Genomic DNA, 26,297 nt, shown 5'->3' on the forward strand with positions numbered 1-26,297 from the left:
TATAAACGGAAGGGTTGCGTGTGCTTTCGGGGAAGTGCCCAAAAAGAGGGTCTGGCATCTCTTCCCTTTCTCTTCCCTGCTGGCTGCAATGTGAATGTGATGTCTGAAATGTAAGCTTCCATCTTGGGCTGTCATAAACAAAAAGTTAGAAGCCTGGCTTCCTGACTGTGAAACCACCATACCCGTTCTGGACTGTCTGTGTTTAAGTGAGAGAGGAAGACTTTTCTTTTTAAAGCCAATGTTATTTTGGGTTTTCTATCACTTTCACTCAGACATAACCCTAGCTAAGAGTTCAACCCACGACTACTCTGTGGTGGGGATATTTTATTGTAAAATTTTAGGGAGCCTGCTGATTTCTTCCAGAATAGTCTCTCATCATTAGCTTGCTGCCTTTGGCCTTGCTGAGAGATCAAGCCTGGTTTTAAGAAGCCTGAGAGTTTGTGCTGAAGGACTTGCTCTGCTGGAGGAGTGCCCCTCTCAGAACTCATGGTGATCTTTGCCTAGTAAGTTGTACTCAGAATGGCTATGGGGGTTTTTGCTGGCAGTTAAGGTTATGATGGTGACACCAGTGTCCTTGGGTACAGTCAGAACATTGCTGCAGCCCAGTTTTCACCTTCTTACTCAGTGTTCTCAACCCTACATGCACGTCAAGGTCTCCTGGGAAGCTTTTTAAAAGTACTGATGCCTGGGCCTCACTTCAGACCCAACAAATCAGAAATTCTGGGAGGTGGGTCCCAGGTACCAGTTTTTGTTTTGTTTTGTTTTTAAGAAAGATAGTATAATCTTCTTCCAAGTAATTTTTCCTCAGATAATTTTTTTGTGTCTCCAGGGCTGAGAACCATTTCTCCAAATGAATGTTCTCTGGGACCCAGAGAGGAAACTCTGGGACCCAGAGAGTTTGTTAGGACTGTTAGGACCAGTGGTTGTTTGGACCCCACCTGAGCAAACATGCCATTTGTCTGCAGTTGTGAATGGCTTGAGGTCACAGAGCTAGTGGATAATGATGTTAGAAAAGTAATCAACTTTGTCTAGTTAAGCCTTTTAGTCTTAGAGTCTTCTAAATGATTCAGACCAATGGTGAGCAACCTTTTTTTTTTTTTCCATTTCAAATTTTAAAAAATAACCATATCGAGTCTCTTAGGAAAAAGGATATATTTTCTTATTGCTGGGATCAACTACCTACCCATTGAAGCATTGAAGGCTAACAAAAAATGTGAAATGACCCTACAAGCTAGGTCTTATTTCCATTTTACAGGAAAAAAAAAAAGAAAAAGAAAAAAGAAAAAAAAAGCTGAGGCTCAGAGAGGTAAACAACCCAATGAAGGCCACACAGGGGCTAGAGTTGGTTTATTGCCATTCATTGCGACATTTACTGAGCTACTGGACACCATGCTCTGGACACAGCTGGAGAACAAGTCCAAACTCAGCTTCCCTCCTCTGTGGTTGTACAACTCCTGTGTGCTTTGCAGACCCAGAGGAGGGTAGCGTGACTGTTGCTTCATGAGGAGGGCTCCCAGCCTGATGAGCACCAAGCCTGCCAGGAGCCTGGTCTTACCCTTTCACCCAGCTGGGCTTTGCCATTCAATTCTTAGCTTCCACTCTTGTGACCATCCCTGACAGGCAGGAGCCAGCCCACAATTCAGGTTGGGGAGCAGAATTTAAAGTAGTTTGTCTACATTCTGGTGACCCTGGAAAGTTTAGGGAGTTCTCCCTAAACTCTGATTTCTGAAAGGCAACATTTAAGCTAGACCACTTGTTACTCATCACAAGTCCTACCAGCTCCTTCTAAAGGCTTTTCTAGTGTGTCCTTTGGGCTTGATTAAGAACAAAACCTATGGTCTCAGAACAAATGATTCAAGTGACTGGCCTAAACCTTTGTCTTCTTTGTGGCTTACTTCAGTGACTCTGTGGGCTTTTCATGTATTGAAGAAGCAAATTTTAATTTTAGCTCTCATTTGGCAGCGATTCAATAAGACATTAAAGGATTTCCCTTCTTTAACTAATGTTGTACCCGCACTGCCTAGAATAATGCCTCCTGTGAATGTTCTCAATAAATGTCTGTGGCATTGAATTGAAGTTGGTACTTGGAAGAAATTTAAATTAGTGGCTAAGAATTTCATTTATCTAGAATAATCTTCTTGTTGTTATGGATAACTAAGGTTTTAAATTTAGTTTTAGTCTTTTGCATGATTTTTAAGGTTCAGCCTTCTCTTATTGCTGTCAAATTCTTACATCAAACCAACAAGTTATACTATAATCAGATTAGTTACAAACTTTTCTTGTTCATTCTTTCTTTTTATAAGTAGTCAACTAACCATGTGGATTACTGACTCTGAAGGATTTGCCAAATTTGGGGACTATATTCTCCACAATACTTTCCATTCTGTGAATTACTAAGATTCTTCCATGAACTTATTGTAATTCTTCTGAAACCACAATTGTCGGAAAGAAACAAGTTTGTGCTGATAAATCAAAAATTTTAATTTTAAGCTCTGACCTCTCCCCTAGGCCTACTCAACATGTCCACTTAAATGCAAATAGGCATCTTGATTTAAACATGCCTAAAATGGAACTCTTAATACTGCCCCTCCAACCTCATCCCAAACCTATTTCTCTCTCAGTCTTCCCCATTCATTTAATTGTGCCACATCCAGGGCAAAAACTTAGGCCCTTGAGTTTTTCTTTTTTCTTACCCCACTTCCCCTGACATCCAATTCATGGCCAAATAAGGTCAGTTTTACTTACAAAACATATAAGCTATACTTCTAAAATACATAATGAATCAGCATACCATAATCCATCATCTCTTGCCTTTTACTGGTGCTCTGGTCTGAATGTCTGTGTCCTCCCTGCCACTCCCCTAAATTTACATGCTGAAATCCTAACTCCCAAGGTGATAGTATTAGGAGGTAAGGACTTTTGGGAGGTGATTAGGTCATGGGGGTGGAACCCTCAAGAATGGGATGAGTATCCTTATAAAACAGGTTCCAGAGAGCTGCCTTGCCCCTTCCATCATGTGAGGACACAGTCACAGAGACCATCTATGAACCAGAAGAAGGGTTCTCACTAGACACCGAATCTGCCAGCACCCTGACCTTGGACTTTCTACCCTCCAGAACTGTGAGAAATAAATTTCTGTCATTGATAAGCTACTCAGTCTATGGTATTCTGTTTTAGCAGCCAGAATGGACTAAGAAATAGCGTTTCTAGCAGGATATAGATGATACAATCAAATGTGATCATTTGAAAAGAGCTCCTCCCTCCTGTTGGAAACCCCATATTGTCTTCTCTACACTCTATTCTCCACACAGTAGCAAGAGTGATGTTTTCAAAGCATAAATGTGATCACACAATTTCCATGCTTAAAACCTTCCAATGACGTTCCCTTGCAATGAGAATAAAATCTACACTCCTCTAACCCTGCCCTGCAAACCGCTATAGATTCTGGTTCCTGCCCTGGTGGAACTTAGACATTGTCTAACTCAAATCCTTCCAACTTTATTAATTCATTCCACATAAATTTATTATATGTCAATGATGAACCAAGCGTGGTTCTGGGTAGGTGAATGTACAGCAGAGCAAGAGAAGCGTCGTACACCTCTGTAATCTTATCTTTTACGACTCCCCACTTTCCCTGTATACTCCAACCGGACTTGTTTTTTGTTGTTTTGTTCCTCAAATATGTCAAGCTTGTTTCTCCCACAGGGCCTTTCCATTTGCTCTTCTTTCTACCTGCACCATTCTTCTCTTAGATCTTCATGTGGCTGAGTCTCTTGAATAATCCAGGTTCAATTCCATTCTCAGCTGTGTGGAGAGGTCATCCCTAACCTTCCTACCTAGAGTAGTCAAAGGGGTCTCTATCACCATTACCTCATTTTATTTTTAAAAATAGCTTTCATATTTTCAGAAATTATTACCCATTTAGACCATTAGCTCTATGAAGGAAGAGATGTTGCTTCTGTTGTTGCATATATTAAGTGTTTGAGAATTTCATTTAAAACTTTTCCCCAGTATATCATTACATCTTTTAAAAAAAATTAGGATTGACTAAATCCACCTCTAGTTTTCTTTCCTACACATGCTCTCTCCTTTTCTTTCTTTTAAAATTAATGATTTGTTTGTTTCCCAGTAAAGAAGTGGTCAGGGTATGAGCTGAGCTGAACAGTGGAGTGACATTTTACAATAAGTTCTGGGAGTATATGATGTTTTGATATGATCCATAAATATTTACACTGTTGAAAACGCAGTGTATTTTTTTTCTCTGAGAGAAATAATGGCTGGTTCATAGAACTATTATCTCCTAAACCTCAAAATGACATCAAGCCACTTTTCATTTAATCCTTTGATTATAATTCACACTCAGATTCCTCATGGGTCCTACTGAGTCCTTCAGACATAAAGAACATGCTCCCAAAGTTTCTGTTACCCAGTGATTGACATTTTAGGTACTCCACTAGTGATGCTGAATTTGTAGGAGTATGGATCTCCTCAATGAGTAGTGGCTGAAGTTTTCTTTTTCTAAATATTTTATGAGGCACATAGGCTTCTGTTCAATTTGAATAAATGCTCCAAAATAAACAAGTAGTTAAATAAGAACAGTTCTCAGATTCAAGCTGTTCAGTTAGAGTTTCTTAGTGAATTTGGCAATAAAGAACAATGTAGGTTAATTTTTTCTCTCTTTCAAATTGAGGAAGTAGATAATGAAAATAATTTGTCTTATTTCAAGGGTATAGATGTAATAAAACTGTACTATAGAGTGATCACTCATTGAAAATAACACAACTGGGTTATCAGTTTGCAGATAGAACTCGATTTAAGGCACAGACCTCCAACAGTATATAGGTCTGTAACAACATGATGATAAAACAGCTGCAAGAAAAGTTTCTAAAAATTGTCGTTTAAAATTTTGATGTATACATAAAGCTTTTAGGATATTATCAATGGTAAGAAGGTAAAATCTAGACTCCTGACAATGCCCTTCACTTTGATCTGCATAGACCTTTCCAGCCCATTCCTTGACATACTGCCATGTGCCCATGCTTTAGCTACAGTGGACAATTTGCCTTTTCCTGGGCACACAGACAACCTTGTCTGCTCTGGCCTTTGGTCATGTCATTCAGTCCATGAGCAATGTCCGCCAACTCTTTGTTCATCCAGAGACTTCCAAGATGTGCTTGAAGGTCCAGCTCAAAAGCCACTTCTTGTCCTAGCTAGAGCAATAAGACAAGAGAAGGATATAAATGGCATCCAAATTGGAAAGGAAGAAGTCAAATTATCCTTGTTTGCAGATGATAGGATCTTATATTTGGAAAAACCTAAAGATTCCACAAGAAAACTATTAGAACTGATAAATTTAAATTCAGTAAATCTGCAAGGTACAAAGTCAACATACAAAAATCAGTATTTCTTATGTTCAACAGTGAACAATGTGAAAAAGAAATTTAAAAAGTAATCTCACTTATAATATCCACACATAAAATTTAAAAACTAGGAATTAACCAAAGCAGTGAAACATCTCTATAATGAAAAGTATAAGACACTGATGAAATAAATTGAAGAGGACATCAAAAAATGGAAAAATATTCCATGTTTATGGATTAGAAGGTTTACTATTGTTAAAATATCCTTACTACCCAAGGCAATCTACAGATTCAGTGCAATCCCTGTCAAAATATCAAAAAAATTCTTCACAGAAATAGAAAAACAATCCTAAAATTTATATGGAACCACAAAAGATCCAGAATAACCAAAGCTATCCTAAGTAAAAAAACAAAACAAAACTGGAGGAATCACATTATCTGACTTCAAATTATGCTACAGAGCAATAGTATCAGCTATAGCATGATATTGACATAAAAACAGACATATACACCAATGGAATAGAATAGAGAACCCAGAAACAAAACTATAGAGCTACAGTAAACTCATTTTCATCAAAGGTGCCAAGAACACACACTGGGGAAAAGACAGTTTCTTCAATGAATAGTGCTTGGAAAACTGGGTATCTCTATGCAGAAGAATGAAAATAGACCCCTATCTCTTGCCATATGCAAAAATTAAATAAAATGAATTAAAGACTTAAATCTAAGACCTCAAACAAAGAAGCTACTACAAGAAAACATTGGGAGAAATCTCCAGGACATTGGTCTGGACAAAAATTTCTTGAGCAATACCCCTCAAGCACAGGCAAACATAAACAAATGGGATCACAAGTTAAAAAGCTTCTGCACAGCAAACAGTCAACAAAGTGAAGTGACAACCCACAGAATGGGAGTAATTATTTGCAAACTACCCTGACAAGGGAGTAATAACCAGAATATATAATGAGCTCAAACAACTCTGTAGGAAAAAATCTAATAATTCAATCAAAAGATTGGCAAAAGATCTGACTAGACATCTCTCAAAAGAAGACACAATGGCAAACAGGCATATGAAAAGGTGCTCAACATCACTGATCATCAGAGAAATGCAAATCAAAACTACAATGGAATAGCAAGATCTGCACCAAGATGGCCGAATAGGAACAGCTCCAGCCTCCAGCTCCCAGTGTAAGTGACACAGATGGGTGATTTCTGCATTTCCAACTGAGATACCGGGTTCATCTCAGTGGGGCGTGTTGGACGGTGGGTACAGGACAGTGGGTGCAGCCCAATGAGCGAGAGCTGAAGCAGGGCGAGGCATCACCTCACCTGGGAAGTGCAAGGGGGAAGGGAATTCCCTTTCCTAGCCAAGGTAAACCATGACACACAACACCTGGAAAATTGGGTCACTCCCACCCTAATACTGTGCTTTACCAAGGGTCTTAGCAAATGGCACATCAGGAGATTATATCCTGCACCTGGCTCAGAGGGTCCCACACCCACGGAGCCTCCCTCATTGCTAGCACAGCAGTCTGAGATCTAACTGCAAGGTGGCAGCGAGGCTGGGGGAGGGGCACTTGCCATTACTGAGGCTTTAGTAGGTAAACAAAGCAGCTAGGAAGCTCGAACTGGGTGGAGCCCACCGCAGCTCAAGGAGGCCTGCCAAACAAAAGGCAGCAGAAACCTCTGCAGATGTAAATGCCCCTGTCTGACAGCTTTGAAGAGAGTAGTGGTTTTCCCAGCACGGAGTCTGAGATCTGAGAATGGACAGACTGCTCAAGTGGGTCCCTGAACCCCAAGTAGCCTAACTGGGAGACATCCCCAACTAGGGGCAGACTGACACCTCACACCTCACACGGCTGGGTACACCTCTGAGATGAAGCTTCCAGAGTAATGATCAGACAGCAACATTTGCTGTTCAGCAATATTCACTCTTGTGCAGCCTCCACTGCTGATACCCAGGCAAACAGGGTCTGGAGTGGACCTCAAGCAAACTCCAATAGACCCGCAGCTGAGGGTCCTGACTGTTAGAAGGAAAACTAACAAACAGAAAGGACATCCATACCAAAACCCCATCTGTATGTCACCATCATCAAAGACCAAAGGTAGATAAAACCACAAAGATGGAGAAAAAGCAGTGCAGAAAAGCTGGAAATTCTAAAAATCAGAGCACCTCTCTCCCTCCAAAGGAACGCAGCTCCTTGCCAGCAACAGAACAAAGCTGGATGGAGAATGACTTTGACGAGTTGAGAGAAGAAGCCTTCAGTCAATCAAACTTCTCAGAGCTAAAGGAGGAATTACGAACCCAGCGCAAAGAGACTAAAAACATTGAAAAAAGATTTGACGAAGGGCTAATTAGAATAACCAATGCAGAGAAGTCCTTAAACGACCTGATAAAGATGAAAACCATGACACGAGAACTATGTGACAAATGCACAAGCTTCAGTAACTGACTCGATCAGCTGGAAGAAAGGGTATCACTGATTGAAGATCCAATGAATGAAATGAAGCAAGAAGAGAAGTTTAGAGAAAAAAGAGTAAAAAGAAATGAACAAAGGTCCAAGAAATAAGGGACTATGTGAAAAGACCAAATCTACGTCTGATTGGTGTACCTGAAAGTGATGGGGAGAATGGAACTAAGTTGGAAAACACGCTGCAGGACATTATCCAGGAGAACTTCCCCAACCAAGCAAGGCTGGCCAACATTCAAATTCAGGAAATACAGAGAATGCCACAAAGATACTCCTCAAGAAGAGCAACTACAAGACACATAATTGTCAGATTCACCAAAGTTGAACTGAAGGAAAAACTGTTAAGGGCAGCCAGAGAGAAAGGTGGGGTTACCCACAAAGGGAAGCCCATCAGACCAGCAGCAGATCTCTCGGCAGAAACTCTCCAAGCCAGAAGAGAGTGGGGGCCAATATTCAACATTCTTAAAGAAAAGAATTTTCAACCCAGAATTTCATATCCAGCCAAACGAAGTTTCATAAGTGAAGGAGAAATAAAATCCTTTACAGACATGCAAATGCTTAGAGATTTTGTCACCACCAGGCCTGCCCTACAAGAGATCCTGAAGGAAGCACTAAACATGGACAGGAACAACAGGTACCAGCCACTGCAAAAACATGCCAAAATGTAAAGTCCATCGATGCTAGCAAGAAACTTCATCAATTAATGAACAAAATAACCAGCTAACATCATAATGACAGGATCAAGTTCACACATAACAATACTAACCTTAAATGTAAATGGGCTAAATTCTCCAATTAAACAACACATTATGGCAAATTGGATAAAGAGTCAAGACCCATCAGTTTGCTGTATTCAGGAGACCCATCTCACATGCAGAGACACACATAGGCTCAAAAAAAAGGGATGGAGGAAGATATACCAAGCAAATGGAAAACAAAAAAAGGCAGGGGTTGCAATCCTAGTCTCTGATAAAACAGACTTTAAACCAACAAAGATCAAAAAAGACAAAGAAGGCCATTACATAATGGTAAAGGGATCAATTCAACAAGAAGAACTAACTATCTTAAATATATATGCACCCAATACAGGAGCACCCAGATTCATAAAGCAAGTCCTTAGAGACTTACAAAGAGACTTAGACTCCCATACAATAATAATGGGAGACTTTAACACCCCACTGTCAACATTAGACAGATCAACGAGACAGAAAGTTAACGAGGATATCTAGGAATTGAACTCAACTCTGCACCAAGCGGACCTAATAGACATATCTACAGAACTCTCCACCCCAAATCAACAGAATATACATTCTTCTCAGCACCACATCACACTTATTCCAAAATTGACCACATAGTTGGAAGTAAAGCACTCCTCAGCAAATGTACAAGAACAGAAATTATAACAAACTGTCTCTCAGACCACAGTGCAATCAAACTAGAACTCAGGACTAAGAAACTCAATCAAAACCACTCAACTACATGGAAACTGAACAACCTGCTCCTGAATGACTACTGGGTACATAATGAAATGAAGGCAGAAATAAAGATGTTCTTTGAAACCAATGAGAACAAAGATACAACATACCAGAATCTCTAGGACACATTTAAAGCAGTGTGGAGAGGGAAATTTATAGCACTAAATGCCCATGAGAGAAAGCAGGAAAGATCTAAAATTGACACTCTAACATCACAATTAAAAGAACTACAGAAGCAAGAGCAAATACATTCAAAAGCTAGCAGAAGGCAAGAAATAACTAAGATCAGAGCAGAACTGAAGGAGATAGAGACACAAAAAACCCTCCAAAAAATCAATGATTCTAAGAGCTGGTTTTTTGAACAGATCAACAAAATTGATAGACTGCTAGCAAAACTAATAAAGAAGAAAATAGAGAAGAATCAAATTGATGCAATAAAAAATGATAAAGGGGATATCACCACCGACCCCACAGAAATACAAACTACCATCAGAGAATGCTATAAATACCTCTACGCAAATAAACTAGAAAACCTAGAAGAAATGGATAAATTCTTGGACACATACACTCTCCCAAGGCTAAAGCAGGAAGAAGTTGAATCCCTGAATAGACCAATAACAGGCTCTGAAATTGAGGCAATAATTAATAGCCTACCAACCAAAAACAGTCCAGGACCAGAGGGATTCACAGCCGAATTCTACCAGAGGTACAAGGAGGAGCTGGTACCATTCCTTCTGAAACTATTCCAATCAATAGAAAAAGAGGGAATGCCCCCTAACTCATTTTATGAGGCCAACATCATCCTGATACCAAAGCCTGGCAGAGACAGAACAGAAAAACAGAATTTTAGACCAGTATCCCTGATGAACATCAATGCAAAAATCCTCAATAAAATACTGGCAAACCAAATCCAACAGCACATCAAAAAGCTTATCCACCATGATCAAGTGGGCTTCATCCCTGGGATGCAAGGCTGGTTCAACATATGCAAATCAATAAACGTAATCCAGCATATAAACAGAAACAAAGACAAAAACCACATGATTATTGCAATAGATGCAGAAAAGGCCTTTGACAAAATTCAACAGTTCTTCATGCTAAAAACTCTCAAGAAATTCAGTATTGATGGAACATATCTCAAAATAATAAGAGCTATTAATGACAAACCCACAGCCAATATACTGAATAGGCAAAAACATTCCCCTTGAAAACTGGCACAAGACAGGGATGCCCTCTCTCACCACTCCTATTCAATATAGTGTTGGAAGTTCTGGCCAGGGCAATCAGGCAAGAGAAAGAAATAAAGGATATCCAATTAGGAAAAGAGGAAGTCAAATTGTCCCTGTTTGCAGATGACATGATTGTATATTAAGAAAATCCCATCATCTCAGCCCAAAATCTCCTTAAGCTGATAAACACAACTTCAGCAAAGTCTCAGGATACAAAATCAATGTGCAAAAGTCACTAGCATTCTTATACACCAAAACCAGACAAACAGCCAAATCATGAGTGAACTCCCATTCACAATAGCTTTAAAGAGAATAAGATACCTAGGAATCCAACTTACAAGGGATGTGAAAGACCTCTTTGAGGAAAACTATAAATCACTGCTCAATGAAATAAAAGAGGACACAAACAAATGGAAGAACATCCCATGCTCATGGATAGGAAGAATCAATATCATGAAAATGGCCATACTGCCCAAGGTAATTTATAGATTCAATGCCATCCCCTTCAAGCTACTAATGACTTTCTTCACAGAATTGGAAAAAAACTACTTTAAAGTTCATATGGAACCAAAAAAGAGCCTGCATTGCGAAGACAGTCCTAAGCCAAAAGAACAAAGCTGGAGGCATCACGCTACCTGACTTCAAACTATACTACAAGGCTACAGTAACCAAAACAGCATGGTACTGGTACCAAAACAGAGATATAGACCAATGGAACAGAACAGAGCCTCAGAAATAATACCACACATCTACAGTCATCTGATCTTTCTTTGACAAACCTGACAAAAACAAGAAGTGGGCACCGGATTCCCTATTTAATAAATGGTGCTGGGAAAATTGGCTAGCCATAAGTAGAAAGCTGAAACTGGATCCCTCCTTACACCTTGTACAAAAATTAATTCAAGATGGATTAGAGACTTAAATGTCACACCTAAAACCATAAAAACTCTAGAAGAAAACCTATGCAATACCATTCAGGACATAGGCATGGGCAAGGACTTCATGTCTAAAACACCAAAAGCAATGGCAACAAAAGCCAAAATTGACAAATGCGATCTAATTAAACTAAAGAGCTTCCACACAGCTAAAGAAACTACCATCAGAGTGAACAGGCAACCTACAGAATGGGAGAACATTTTTGCAATCTACTTGTCTGACAAAGGGCTAATATCCAGAACCTACAAAGAACTCAAACAAATTTACAAGAAAAAAACAACTCCATCAAAAAGTGGGAAAAGGATATGAACTGACACTTCTCAAAAGAAGACTTTTACACAGCCAACAGACACATGAAAAAATGCTCGTCATCACTCACCATCAGAGAAATGCAAATCAAAACCACAATGAGATACCATCTCACACCAGTTAGAATGACAATCATTAAAAAGTCAGGAAACAACTGGTGCTGGAGAGGATGTGGAGAAATAGGAACACTTTTACACTGTTGGTGGGACTGTAAACTAGTTCAACCATTGTGGAAAACAGTGTGGAGATTCCTCAAGGATCTAGAACTAGAAATACCATTTGACCCAGCATCCCATTACTGGGTATATACCCAAAGGATTACAAATCATGCTGCTATAAAGACACATGCACACGTATGTTTATTGCAGCACTATTCACAATAGCAAAGACTTGGAACCAACCCAAATGTCCATCAGTGACAGACTGGATAAAGACAATGTGGCACATATACACCATGGAATACTGTGCAGCCATAAAAAAGATGATTACATGTCCTTTGTAGGGACATGGATGCAGCTGGAAATCATCATTCTCAGCAAACTATTGCAGGAACAGAAAATCAAACACCACATGTTCTCACTCATAGGTGGGAATTGAACAATGAGATCACTTGGACACAGGAAGGGGAACATCACACACTGGGGCCTGTTGTGGAGTGAGGGGACAGGGGAGGGATAGCATTATGAGATATACCTAATGTAAATGACGAGTTAATGGGTGTAGCACACCAACATGGCACATGTATACATATGTAACAAACCTGCACATTGTGCACATGTACCCTAGAACTTAAAGTATATATATAAAAAAAACTACAATGAGATATCACCTCACCCCAGTTAAAATGGCTTTTATCCAAAAGACAGGCAATAATAGATGCTGGAGAGGATGTGGACCAAAGGGAACCCTTGTACACTGCTGGTGGGAATGTAAATTAGTACAACCACTAGGGAGAACAGCTTGGAGGTTCCTTAAAAAAGTAAAACTTGAGCTACCATATGATCCAGCAATCACACTGCTGGGTATATACCCAAAAGAAAGGAAATCAGTATATCAGATATATATATCTGCTCTACTGTGTTTGTTGCAGTATTTTTTTTTTTTTTTTTTTTACAATAGCTAAGATTTGGAAGCAACCTAAGTGTCTATCAACAGACGAACTGATAAAGAAAATGTGGTACATATACACAATGGAGTACTATTCAGACAAAGAATGAGATCCAGTCATTTGCAACAACCTGGATGGAACTGGAGGTTATTATGTTAATTGAAATAAGTCAGGCACAGAAAGACAAACATCACATGTTTTCACTTATTTGCAGGATCTAAAAATCAAAACAATTGAACTCATGTATATGGGACATGTCCATGGAAGAAGTTGGTCCATGGAAGAGCGGAAGAAGGATGGTTACCAGAGACTGGGTAGGGTAGTGAGGGGCTGAGAGGGAGGGTCGGGTGGTTAATAGGTACAAAAATATATAATAGAATGAATAAGACCTACTATTTGATAGCACAATAGGGTGACTATAGTCAATAATAACTGTAGATTTTAAAAAAAACTTACAATCTGTAATTGAGTTGTTTGTAACTCAATGGATAAGTGTTTGAGGGGATGGATGGATGCCTCATTCTTCAAGATGTACTTATTTCACATTGCATGCCTGCATCAAAACATCTCATGTACCCCATAAATACATATACTGACTATTGCTCACAAAAATTAATTTAAAATAGTTATTTTTTAAAAGGCCACTTCTTTATTAAAGCCTCCTCCAACCCCTCTGCGTTTTGGCAAACAGATCACCTCCAACCCACCCTGGCCTAGAAGAGTATCTTATCTCCTCTATAAGGGGCTCATCGTTTATGTGCCTGCTATTTTCCTCTCCCTCCCTGCATGCACACAAGATTATGAGTCTTTTGAGGAAAGGGAATTCATTCATCTTTATATTCCCCAGAGCCTAGTAGAGTATCTGGCAAAGAGCATGCACTTCATAAACGTTTGTTGAATTGATGATTGGATGAGCAAAAGAGCTCCAAATCCAGATGTTAAAAAGATGTAAAACAAGCATCCAGCTGATGGGCTGATCATCCACCTTTTATCAGGCTGTTTTATCGTTAGCCAGGAGCTGCTTCACAGTAAGGCAGCAGTGGGTTTCAGCCAGTGACGGTGTGGGCTCTGCTGGAGACTCTGACGCTCCAGGTATGGGAGGCAGCCATCTAGCTGAGTCAATGTCAGGGATTTTGCTCCTAAATGCTTGTCTTGTCTGTGTTCTCAAATTTTCTTCAGTGTGTTTGCATTGATGAAAGGTATTTTCAGAAATTTAAAAAACTTGTAGAAGATGAATTTCAAAGGAGTCAAGGTTCCAAAGTCGTGATGACTTTGTGAATGTGCTAAGATGACCTGGTGAGGCCGACAGTTCTTATGCAAGAGGCAGGATGCAAAGAAAAAAATGTTTCCAAAGGAGCAATGGCAAGAGAAATGTAATGAAATTAAATAAAAATTGTTTGCCTTTATGAGTCATCATTTAAAATAATATTCTAGTATGAAGAGATAAATCTCCAGTAAGGGGTATTATCTTTAAACATATGCAATAAGCAAAACAAATAACAAAAATAGTATTTATATTGCTTATACCAGCTGCCATACACATTTCATGATATGAGGTCATGGGTTCATTTTTATAAGAGAAGTAAAAAATACACAATAAGGAAAACAATTATGTCTCTACACAAAAAATACAATGGCCCAAATGTCTTTTATTTTTAAAGATTTTCCCATGATAAGTACATTAATAAATTCTGCCTGTACTGGAATTTCTGGTTTTTTCTTGGTAGTTTAATTTACTGAGAGCTGAGTTGATTTCTTTGACACTTTTACTAATATTATTGAACCCAACACAAAGTGATGTTTATGTTTTGTTTGTAAGGTCAACTTTCCACTTAACATAATGGACTCGGCACTCCGCTTACAACTTCCAACTCACTTCATTTGTTTCCTCATTCACTTATTCATTCTTTCATCAAACATTTTTTAAGTACCCCCTGAGTGCTAGGCACAGTATTGGATGCTGGGGACTTATAAAAAATGATTACTAAGCCTCAGGTATTTGCAGTCCAGTGAGGGAGAAAAACTTAGTGTATAATGTGATCAGTTTTACAAAAAGGGAATACAACAAAGAGTGCAATTAAATCTTTCTGGGAAGCTTGGGGAAGCTGTAGAGAGCAATGACACATGAGCAGTTTCCAGGGAGATGAGGATGTGGCTTAGTCAGACTGTGTGTACGCACTCAAGGTGCGAAGGGACTTGGCATGTTCAGATGACTCAGAGCAGTCCTTAGATGGTGCACCATTGGGTCCATAAAAAAGAGTAGGTGGAAAATTATTCCGAGACATTAGATTAGGGGCACATGGTGAAGTGCCTTTGGATATAACCTTAAAACCATGGGGTATCAATAGGGGTTTCAAAGTAGGGGGTAACATGATCCAATTTGTTGAAAATGACTCAGGCAGCATAGGCCAGTAAGTTCCAAACAATACTGCTTTGTGAGGTATTAATAGGTATGCCATGGAGAAAGAGCTTCCTGGTCAAATAAGTATGTGTAACACTGCGTACCATAACCCTATGCAGGGGTTCTCATTGCATATTAATGTTTTAAAGGCTGGAAGAGAGAACCTGTGGTAAAGAATCATCAATACCAAGTTGGGAAACACTGGATGAGAGTTAGGCAAGATGAGACAAGGAGATCAAGTAAAAGATTGTTTGTAAGGGTTTGATAAGTTGATTGTAAGGAGAGGGATTAGAAAGGAAGAGAGTGGTGGGGGGAGATATAGAAGATGGAATAAAACAGGATATAGATGTTGACTAAGCGTGAAGGATGTGTGAGGCTGATAATGGCTTGAGTTTCCAGGTAGAAAGCAGGACAGATGGTGGTGTCACCCATACGATAATGATCAATGACGAAAGACCAGGTTAATGGGGGAAGGGGTGGCAGGCAGGTGTGTATCAAGCTTGGAGTCAGACCTTTGGAGTTTGAGGTAACTTAGCAACGTGTGAGACTGAGGGAGCCCAAAGGCAGCTGGACACAGTGCTATGTACACAGTCGAGGTCATAGCTGAGCCAAACTGAATTAGGACCTAGGGAAAGAAAGAAAAATGAGAACTGGAATCTCACTTACTAAACATAATTATTAAAATGAGAACAGAAGTCTTTGGCCATTTTGGGGATTAGAATTCCCTTGTTCATCTAGTCTCAATTAAGCTTTCTTGACTCTGGAAGTATAAGGGGTGTACACTGTACCTTCCAGGTTTCACATTCTTGTTCTGGTGTGAAGCAAGGGGCTGCACACCCATCAGAATCAGAGCAATTATGCCAAAGAGCTTCCTGCTAATAAATCAAAACAAAAACAACCACATGTGAAGCTGGACTTTCAATTTGTTTTGCTATGTTTATTGCTGCCTCTAAAGATAGGATCAAGTGTCCATTTCCTTATGAAATACACTATTGAAAATGAGATAAACATCCTAAGAGTTTTTTTCCTCCCTGGGACAGAAAATTTTAAATAAATATAGCCTCTAACTTATGTGGATTTATATTTTAGTCACTGGAATATAACAAAACTGATTACTATGTGACTCTGCCAGAATTCAGTCTTCTAATCCAAACCAAAGGTATTTTTATCTTTGCTTGAATGTATGTATGTGTGTTTAAATCTAGACAATGAAAATTTTAATTCTCAGGCATTTATAGTTATCATTAAAATTCTCTTTTTCTTTATATCACTAGCAGGGACTCCTCTCCCTTATGCTTTTTCACACAGCTGAACTGCAGGCATTTTGAATTTGACCTCGATTAAGAAAGGTATAGAGGGAAATGGCAACACAATCACAGTTTTAAGCAAGGCAGGGATCCAGAGATTGTGGTGATTGTTTGTGTCTCTGCACAGATGTGTGCAATATGTACGTACAGTTGGGTGGACGCAATCTTGAACATAAAACATATGCAATATAGGGAAAAATAAATTGTATTTCAAAGTGGACCAATTCATTTCAGTTTAACCCTTCAGCACCTTTTTTCTTCAATTCCTTGTTTCAATTTAATTTTTAGAACAAAAATGAAGGAATACTGATGCATACGATGTATACGTTGATATATTAGATGCAGAGAGGCAAAAGGGTAGTGGAAGACAGGTGCCCAGTCTCAAGGAGCTTGTGCTAGTGGAGACTAAGTGCTTCGCCCACAAAATAGCAGGTGGTGGTGGGCTGAACAATGGCCCCCGAAGATATCTTCATTTCAATCCTTGGTACCTGTGAACACTTTGCCTTGTGCAGTAAAAGGGTCTTTACTGATGTGATGAGGGCTCCTGAGAGGGAGATATGATCCTGGATTATCCAGGATCATTTGGCTTGAGGTAGTCACAGTGGTCCTTAGAAGAGGGAGGCAGGAGGGTCTGAGTTAGAGAGAGAGGATGAAGGGACAGAATTAGCAGTGGGAGCAAGATGGAGGAAGGAGCCATGAGCCGAGGAAGCATGTGGCCTGTAGAAGCCAGAAAAGACAAACAGATCCTCGCCTTGATCTCCAGAGGGCACGTAGGCCTGCTGCTCCCCTGAATTTAGCTAGGTGAGACTGAGTTGGGACTTCTGATCTCCAGAACTATAAGATAGTAAGTTTGTGTTGTTTTAAGCCACCAAGTTTGTGGTAATTTGTTACAGCAGCAACAGGAAGCCAACACACAGATGAACTGTCCTGAATAGAGGCAACAAATACCGAGTGTTCCGTAAACTGCTGATTCTAGGACTGTTACCAGGTTTCTTCATAGTTTAAGTTAAGAGCAGATAGTAAAGAAGTCTTGGGAAAGCCATACTGCATAGTGGAAAAGGAAATGAGTTTGAAGCACACAGGGCCCTTTCACATTTACCAGCCTTGTGTCTTGGTTTCCTCACTAGGTTGCTGTGAGGCTCAAAAGAGAGAGGCCAAGTGCAGCAAATGAGTCTAAAAGAGAATGTTCAAATTCCTATTAAGCAACTATCACATAGGATAGTGAGGATTAAGTGAGCTAAATATGTAAAGTGTCTAGAGCTGTGCTGAACACAGAGAAAGTGATGCTCTCATTATCAAAAGCAGCAGCTCCTGAAATGTAGCAAGTATTCAATAAATGAAACCAGCAGAATGGGCATGTACCTTTCTAGTACCAAACTCAACGCTTTGCAGATGTGTCCTGAGAGTTATGGGGTCTCACTGAGACTTGGTCTCTGCCTTCATTGACCTTGTGGTCTAACTCAGAAGTCATGAGAAAGCACCTGAGCGGGTAATATGTGGTTGTTAAGTGAGCTGTCTGCGACTGAACACCATGTGGTTTCAGTGTAGGATAATAGAGGAGTCACTGCAGAAGAGGGAGGCTGCCTGCTGGGCCTTGACGAGCAGAGGGGAGTGGGAAATGGTAGGTGGGCAGGGGAGTGTACAAGCAGGGATGGGAGAGCCATGCCTGGAGACAGGGCAGGGACAGATGCGCAGAGGGATGAAGGCCTGAACAAGGCATGTACTGGCTTTAGAGTCACTGAGAAAAACCCTAGCAGTAGACTGTCACGACCAAGGTGTTTCAGACTAAATTGTGGTATAGGTAACAGTGATTCTCAATCATGGTGTTGTAACTCACCCGTGTGATATGATCCCTCATGAGGTGGGCAAAAATTCACTTATAACCCATATCAAAGAGGATGATGATGATGATGATGATGATGATGATGAGTGTATTTAATAAATTACAGAAGATGCAGAGGACTAATGCACATAAAATAAGTGTTCAAAAGCCATCTAAATATAAACTAACAAGATATTAAAGCTATTAATACATTGGTAAAGGTAAATATGAATCCTTCCCACAGACCAGAGATGAAAAGCAAAGGGTAGAGTATTAAGAGGCAGAACTGAAATAAAGATGGTCCCCTAACAACCAAAGCTAGAATTAGATTTCTGTTTCATTTCTGCTTAATTGTTTCTAAAACAAGGTCTTAACATCAATACTTGAACTCCATGCCAGGTCCTCTCCAGACCTGCAGAATGTGTAAATATTGGCTATTTGCCATTTGTCAGACAAATACTCTACAAAGAACAAAGAAGGTTGCATTCCTATCTGGCAGATGACAATTTACATAATTTATACTTTTTTCCCTCCAGAAAGAGAAACATACACATGAGGTCAGTGGCAACACTGTGTTCACATAGAGAGGAGAGAGAGTTTCTCCCCTCAAACAGGTAATGTCTATCAGGTTGTTATCTGTATTCCTTAAATGAAACATGTGATTCCCCCATGTCCTTTTCTTTCATAAGAAAGAGGGTGTAGGTTGGGTGTTGAAGGATTGGAGACCTCAGTAGTATCCTCTGGCAGATCCTTGCTAAATGGAAAAGACCAGGTGAGTGTACACTAAGTTCCCTTTTTCCAGTAAGAACTGCTGAGGAATCAGGGCTAACCATGTGACGGATTGTCAACAGCTGGTGTCCTAACTAAGCTGAGTTCTAAAACTACAACCAACTAGCCTAGGGATCCCTGAAGTTACTCTGGACTCATTGCACCATCCAACGTAAACAATGGTTTCTTCTCACAAGCAGTCAGCAATAGCTAATTTTTCCCAACAAAACTTAACTAATGAAGTTGGATTCCAGTAAATAATGTAAGATGAATAGTCTATTGTTTACTCCAGGTTTAGAGATTACTAAAAGTGATCAAAGATTCTTTTTTTTTTTTTTGAGACAGACTCTTGCTCTGTCACCCAGGCTGGAGTGTAGTGGTGCATTCTCGGCTCACTGCAACCTCTGCCTTCTGAGTTCAAGTGATTCTCCTGCGTCAGCCTCCAGAGTAGCTGGGATTACAGGCACCTGCCACCACAGCAGGCTAATTTTTGTGTGTGTGTGTGTGTGTGTGTATATATATTATTATTATTATTATTTTTTTTTTTTTAGTAGAGATGGGGTTTCACCTGCTGGACAAACAGACCCTATGCACCAAACCGTTAACATGGCTGTCTCTGGAGGGTAGAAACACTGCTGACCTTCTGTGTTCTTTATTTCTTGTTATGTTTGACTATTTTTCACAATTATGGTGTCTCAGGTGTGAAAGAAGAGACTTTTTAAAGGTTCATTGGATGAACTTTAAACAGTTGTTTACTATTAAGTTTCCCAACCTGAAAAATGGACTTAAACCTGACTCATCCTCAAACGCTTCTCCCTGAAAGAAGGAAATAGAAAAGCTTTCAAAGTTAATTCATATCTTCACGGGCTCAAAGTAGATGAAAATTGAAGAATAAGTGATTCTCTGGAAGTCCACTGTTTCAAACAGGGATACTGGGCATATGGGTGATGGTGGTGGCAATTGACCAGAAAAAGGTCATATATGTGGCTGTGCCCTAGAAACTGAAAAAGCATTATAAGTCAATGTCATTATTCAGCAGCATGTGTGGCTATCAAAAAGACATCGGTGCTTCACTGCATTTCAAGGCTAGAACAATATTAAGACCTGTAACCATAAAAAACTTACCAGTAAGATGTAAAGCCAGCGTTTTCAGGGCCTATAAGGACTAGTCTTCATCTATTCATTCATTTCATCATTCAGTAAACATTTTATCCATAACTTATGTACCTAATAGCAACAAGCTACTAATAATACGGGGACTTAACAATTTCAACAGTGGAGGTTGATTTGAGATGGTTCCTCACCTTTTATTAGGATTGGCATGGGTTAGTGGTGCCATTTAAGGTCATAGATTCATTCCAATTAGAGGTAACAGTATAAATACACTAGCAATCAGGTGACCTGGGTTCTGGTCCAGGCTTTATGATCTTAAGCAAGCCTACATCTAGGCCACAGTTACTTCATTGGTAAAACAAAAGTGCTCATGTTTAATCCCTGAAGGGCCTTTGAGTCATACACAGTGGGTTTGGTATAGTGGAAACGGTCACATAAGATTGAGGTGATGGCCAACCCCAAATTTGCTAGCTGTGTTTGCCTCAGTTACCTCAAACCTAAAATAAGGCTAATAAAACCTCCTTTTAACTGAATTGTGAGGATTTACTTCAGCTTGGTGTGCGATGATATATATTTCTTAAGTGCTGGTACATTGGTGTTCAAAATATATGACATCCTCTTCCATAAACCATCCCTAGTATCGTGGAATTAATGAACTTAGCCATATACATTTAAGCTCTAAAAGAAAATATATATTTAATGTCTGCTGCCAGAGGCTTCATACTTTAGTGTTTTGCTTATTCATCAGTATTTGATTCTTTGAGTGTTTTGCTAAACCACAGCTCCAAGATGGGCAGAGAGCAAGGAGAAGGAAGGGGCTCTGCCAAAGATTAGGAGAAAGCACAGAGGAGGACATGTAGCTACCTGGAAAAGGGAGCCCCTTCTGCACAAGGCGAGGGTACATGAGCTGTCATTCTCTCTCCTTCTCCATTGATGACCATATCATTTATCACCCAAATTGGGACACTTTTGAGAGTGAAAAAACTGTCTCAGTGAAACACAGATGTATGTCGCCTCCACCTTTCATGCTTACTTTTTGTGACCTTTGTTGTCCCTTTAAAGCAGTGTTTTATGTCCTAATAGGGAGCAAATTGCAAAATAAGATTTTATGCAATCAACTGAAAATCCTGTGTTTTTAAAAGGCATGCAAAAAGATGAACATTTCATAAATGCGTATTATTTTTAGAAAGGAAATTATGATAAAATAGTTGTGCTATTATTATATATGCCTGGTAGAGGATCAGAAATTTTGTTTGTAAAGGGATAGCATATATTTTAGATTTTATGAGCCATATGTTCTCTATCACAACCATGCAATTCTGCCTTGTAGAGCAAAAACAGCCATAGACAGTACGTAAAATAATGGGTGTGTTCCAATAAAACTTTATTTACACACACAAAAAAGACTACAAGCTAGATTTAGCTTGAGTGCTGCAGTTTGTCAACCCCTGTTTTGAAACAATGGTTCCCAGACTTTTGGAATTCACAGGACCAGGAAAATAAAATACTTGGAATTGGCTCAGCATTTCTAACTTCTTATATTGCTAAGTAATGATGTTAAAAAAATCATTGCCTACTACCCTTATTTCTTAGAATTTTAAACAGCAAAAAAACTGGAAAGGGTATAAATTAAAAACAAATTTAGCTTTATGGAAAACCCACCACATTGTTTTTATTTTAAAAAATTTTCCTTAGCTTGGTGACAACTTTGTCATAAATACGCTCAGGTGAACAGATGGGTCATCTGCATTGCTTTTGGAGGTCACTGGGATGTGATACAGTAGGAAAAGCATGATATTTGTAACGAAAAGATCTGGATTTAAATCAGCTTAGGGGAGTACTAAGAAGGGAGAAATGAGCAGACCTTGAACATCCCTTTAACATCCCTGGACAAAACCACTCTGAGAGAGCATCCCTTTAGTCACTGTTGCAAACAAAAGCTCCAATATTGAGTAACTCAGAACTCACCGGCTGCCACTGTGCAGGGTACCAGGCTGGGGGGCAATTGAAGCGGTTACAAGCTTGCACCGTGCTGGGCTTGGGCTGGCGACACAGCTCATCGGCCAGGATGACTGTTTCATTCATCTCTCTGGAAAGCAGGTGGGTGCAGAAGACGTCCCTGGTCTGTAGGCCGACCCCACACGTGAGACCACATGGACTCCACTTGCCAATTTCCCACCTGAGAAGAAACCAGAGAGGGAGAGAACACACCCTTAGTACCTGCGCAGAGAACGTTTCCCATGAACTCAAATGGAGTAAAAACCCCTAACTGGGAAAGTGGGAAGTGCCAGCCCAAGATTGGCTGGCAGTTCTATCCTAAGCCTAGAATCTATCCTCTCCCTCAATGCTCTAGAATTCATTTACATTAAAGCAAAGAGGGAGATAAAATAGAATATCCAATTTTTACCCACAAAATCACCAATAATGGTTACAACCATGTTTATTCTGATGGGACATATAAACTTCATCAAACTAAGAGGGGAATGCTGGATGAGACATAGATTGAGTACATAAAGGCTTTCGGCACCACATACTGAATTGTGAGGCTTAAAGAGGACTTTCTGCTAATTTCTGCAGCCCCAATTCTTAGCAAGACTGAAAATTTTTTGCTTGTAATTCTTTGGCTTCAAAGTGAAAGGTCATTGGCTCCAGCTTCCTTCAAAGTTCCATCGCTGCATAGAAACGTCTCTGTCTTATGTTTAAACATCATCACTGCCTGGGACTGGATAATGTAACAGAAGTGAAGGCTGCTCAATCGATCATTCTTCTTGAGGGGAAGTAAAGTGAAGAGAGTGGCTCATGATCTGGATGTAGCAGTCAAATAAGCAGATGAGTTGAGTGCATGAACTGGCCATTTCCAAAGGGTCAAATCTTGAGAAGTACATTTACAGTGAGCTAAGGGCCTATGAAAACAATCCCACTGCATTTCCCTGCTGATGCAGCCTCCAGACTGGGAATAATAAAGCTCAGTCGCTCAGGCTCTAAGTCAGAAGCATCTTCTAAAGATCAGTTTTAGAAAGTTCTGTTTACAATCTTTGTAAAGATTTTACAAACAGGAATTGGCCAAGAAAAAGCATGGTAAGTAGATCCTTTAGTAGCTAGTCCCACCTAGCTTTTGTCCTGAAAGTTGGTTGAAAATTTTTTGGTCTTAATGTTTTTCATCAGACTGTAAGACTAAGTGTATGCGCTCAATCTTTTCCTACTGCTCTGACATGTAACTAACTTTCCAACCTGTGTCCACTACCTCCTTTCATCTACACTAAGGTTAGCCATATCTGTAATAATCTGTTTGTTATTCTCCATTTATGCCCCATGGTTTTCTAGTTGTGTCTTTATGCAAGTTGTATTTCTAATTTGGAATATCTTTTGCCCTTTCCTTGCCCTTCAAAACGTCTTTCATTTCTATATGTCCAAATATAATCCATATTTAAAACACTGTATCCATACTTGCTCCAGACACTGACCATTTTCTCAGTTGTATTATGATTATTCTACGTGTCAAGGGCACTACGAGCGTATGCACCTCCTGATGTAGGGCCTGCCTCTGAGTCAGTTTTGTATCACTCACAGGGTCCATCAGAACACCTTTTAGATAGTTAATGTTATTGGCTAAATGAGCAAATCAGTGAGACCTACCATCATAAAGGGCACCTTAACACATTATCTCATTTAATTGCCTCCAGAACAATATAAGGTAAGCTCTATTGATTATCCTCATTTTACAGTTGAGAGAACCTGGAAATCCAAGAGGCTGACTTGTTCAAGTATCCATAATTAGTAAGTAGTGAATCCAGGATTCATTCTTGGTTGTTTCTGGCTCTAAAGCCTCTGCACTTTCTATTGTACCATGCTGTCTCCAAAAAAATACCTTGAAAACTCTCCTATGAACATTTGCAAAGTTTTAAAGGAATAGAAGAGGAGAAGCTGGTTGAATTTCTTTCTTTTAGATCCTTGTGTAAATTTCGATCAGCTTATTTTTAAACCCTTAGCTTAAGTTAATTATAAGCTTTACAACGTTGTGGTGTTATTGGTTTTAAGATACATCCATACATTCTTTGCCATGCCTTCCTTCCAAAGGTGGAGTCTTGAGTATGGGCTGGACTTAGTGGCTCACTTCTAATGAATAGAATGATGCAGAAGTGATGCTATGTGACCTCCAAGACTAGGTCACAAAAAGGATAATGTTTCCAATTTGATGCTCTCTCTTTGCCCACTCATGGTGGTGGGGAAGCCAGCCACAATGTCATGAGAATACCCAGAGAGTATTAAGGAAAGTTCATGTGTGAAACTGCAGCCTCCCCACCAATAATCACCATTGACTTGCCAGCCATGTGAGTGAGCTACCTTGAATGCAGACCCTCCAGCCCCAAGCTTGCCTTTAGATAACTGCAACCTCAGGAAAGACCTCAAGCCAGAACTGCATGTCCAAGATGCCTCCAAATTCCTCACTCAAATGAACTATGAGAGGTGATCAATGTTTATTGTCATTGTTAGCTACTAGGTTTGGAGGGACATTTTTATGCAGCAATAGACAACCAATACAAGTATATACCTTTCCCCAATTTGCATATGTTCATCAAAAGACATATGCAAGAATATCCTTGGCAGCACTGCTCATAATAGCTCAAACCTGGAAAAACCCAAATGTTCATCAACACATGAATGAATAAAAAATTATGATATATTCACACAAGATTATATAAAGCAATGAGAATAAACTGCAACAATAAGCAACAACATAAATGAATCTCACAAACATAAAACTGAATGAACAAAACCACAAACACAAAAATTGATACTGTGTGATTTATATAAGCTCAAAAGCCAAAACTAATCCACTGTGTTAGAAGCCAGGACCCTGGTTACCCGTGGTGGGTAAAAACTGGAAGAGGAGCAGAGTGGGATGGGCTTCCGGGGTGTTTGCTAGATCTAGTGCTGGATCTGGGTCCATTTTATGAAAAATCACCAAGTGTACACATAGGATTTGTGTGTACTTTCCTTACGTGTATTATGCTTCAAAAAAGGTTTTCTTTCCACTCAAGGGAAATACTAAAATGATGTGGGTGTAAAACAAAATCTAACATCCATGGCCAATGCTGGTGACCCCTCTTTGTATGTCTCATAAGATAGCTGCCTACACAGCTAATTCTGTCCCAAGGTTAAAGCTCATCAAAGTAGAGGCTTTATGTCCTCACTTCCCCAAACTCTACCACCATTTCTGGCAGAAATTTAGCCCCTGGGACCTTGAAGCAGAGGCATTTGGTAGCCATGAGGCCACCTGAGCACTGCTCAGAGAAACTCACATAACAGATGTATCTGCCTGCCCTGATAAAAGTGCACTGCATTCTCAAGGACAGAGGTCAGCAGAAGCTATCTGTATATTAAGGACTTTGCTGATTCTGGGTAAAAAATACTAGAATCAACTTGGGCCAAAAAAGAGAAAGCAGAGACTCTCCTCTACTTCTCTCCTGCCCAATAGAAAAACTGTGGGCCTGGGTTTTGCTGGGTGCTGATGCCCTACTCCTTGTGTTCTGTGCCTTTGGCTGTTTCTGAGAGAGGAACTGCAGGCCAGGCAGAGCCGGCTTAGGGGCAAGGTTGGCTATGAGTGGTGGCCTGGGAGACACTCAGAGTCCTTCTTTGAGGGGCCTGGCTTCTGCAGAAGCCTAGTGCAAGGAGGACCGGGGCTGTGGTCTAGGCATCAGAGAGTGAGGGCATTAGTGCCTTTTTCCCCTATTTGCTTGGCTTTTACTCATCTTTTCATTTCCATTTAAAATGCTACTTCTTCAGAGAGGAAACTCTCAACTGGGTAAACTTCTCTTACTGTATGGTCCCATTAATACTTCCCCCTTTGAAAATTCTCAACATACTTGTAATGTGACTTCCCCACTCGACGCTAGCTTGATGAAAGCAAGGGGCTATGCCTATTTTGGTTTGCCACTTGTTATCTGTTGACCTGTGTCTCCAAAAAAAGATACGTTGGAGTCCTAACCCTTTGTAC

General features: G+C 39.9%; 1 protein-coding gene across 4 annotated transcripts in view; it reads right to left on the bottom strand.

Moving 5' to 3' along the window:
- ADAMTSL1 (ADAMTS like 1) overlaps positions 1-26,297 on the bottom strand; it is a 956,812-nt gene that overhangs the window by 118,646 nt on the left and 811,869 nt on the right. For all 4 annotated transcript variants that reach the window (XM_077966031.1, XM_077966030.1, XM_028835141.2 and 1 more), the window contains one exon: positions 22,268-22,478. In XM_077966031.1, the coding sequence (XP_077822157.1) occupies positions 22,268-22,478 (211 nt within the window). The remainder of the gene's footprint in view (positions 1-22,267; positions 22,479-26,297) is intronic.

This window comes from Macaca mulatta, chromosome 15 (genome assembly GCF_049350105.2).
Source record: "Macaca mulatta isolate MMU2019108-1 chromosome 15, T2T-MMU8v2.0, whole genome shotgun sequence".
Lineage (NCBI taxonomy): Eukaryota > Metazoa > Chordata > Mammalia > Primates > Cercopithecidae > Macaca > Macaca mulatta.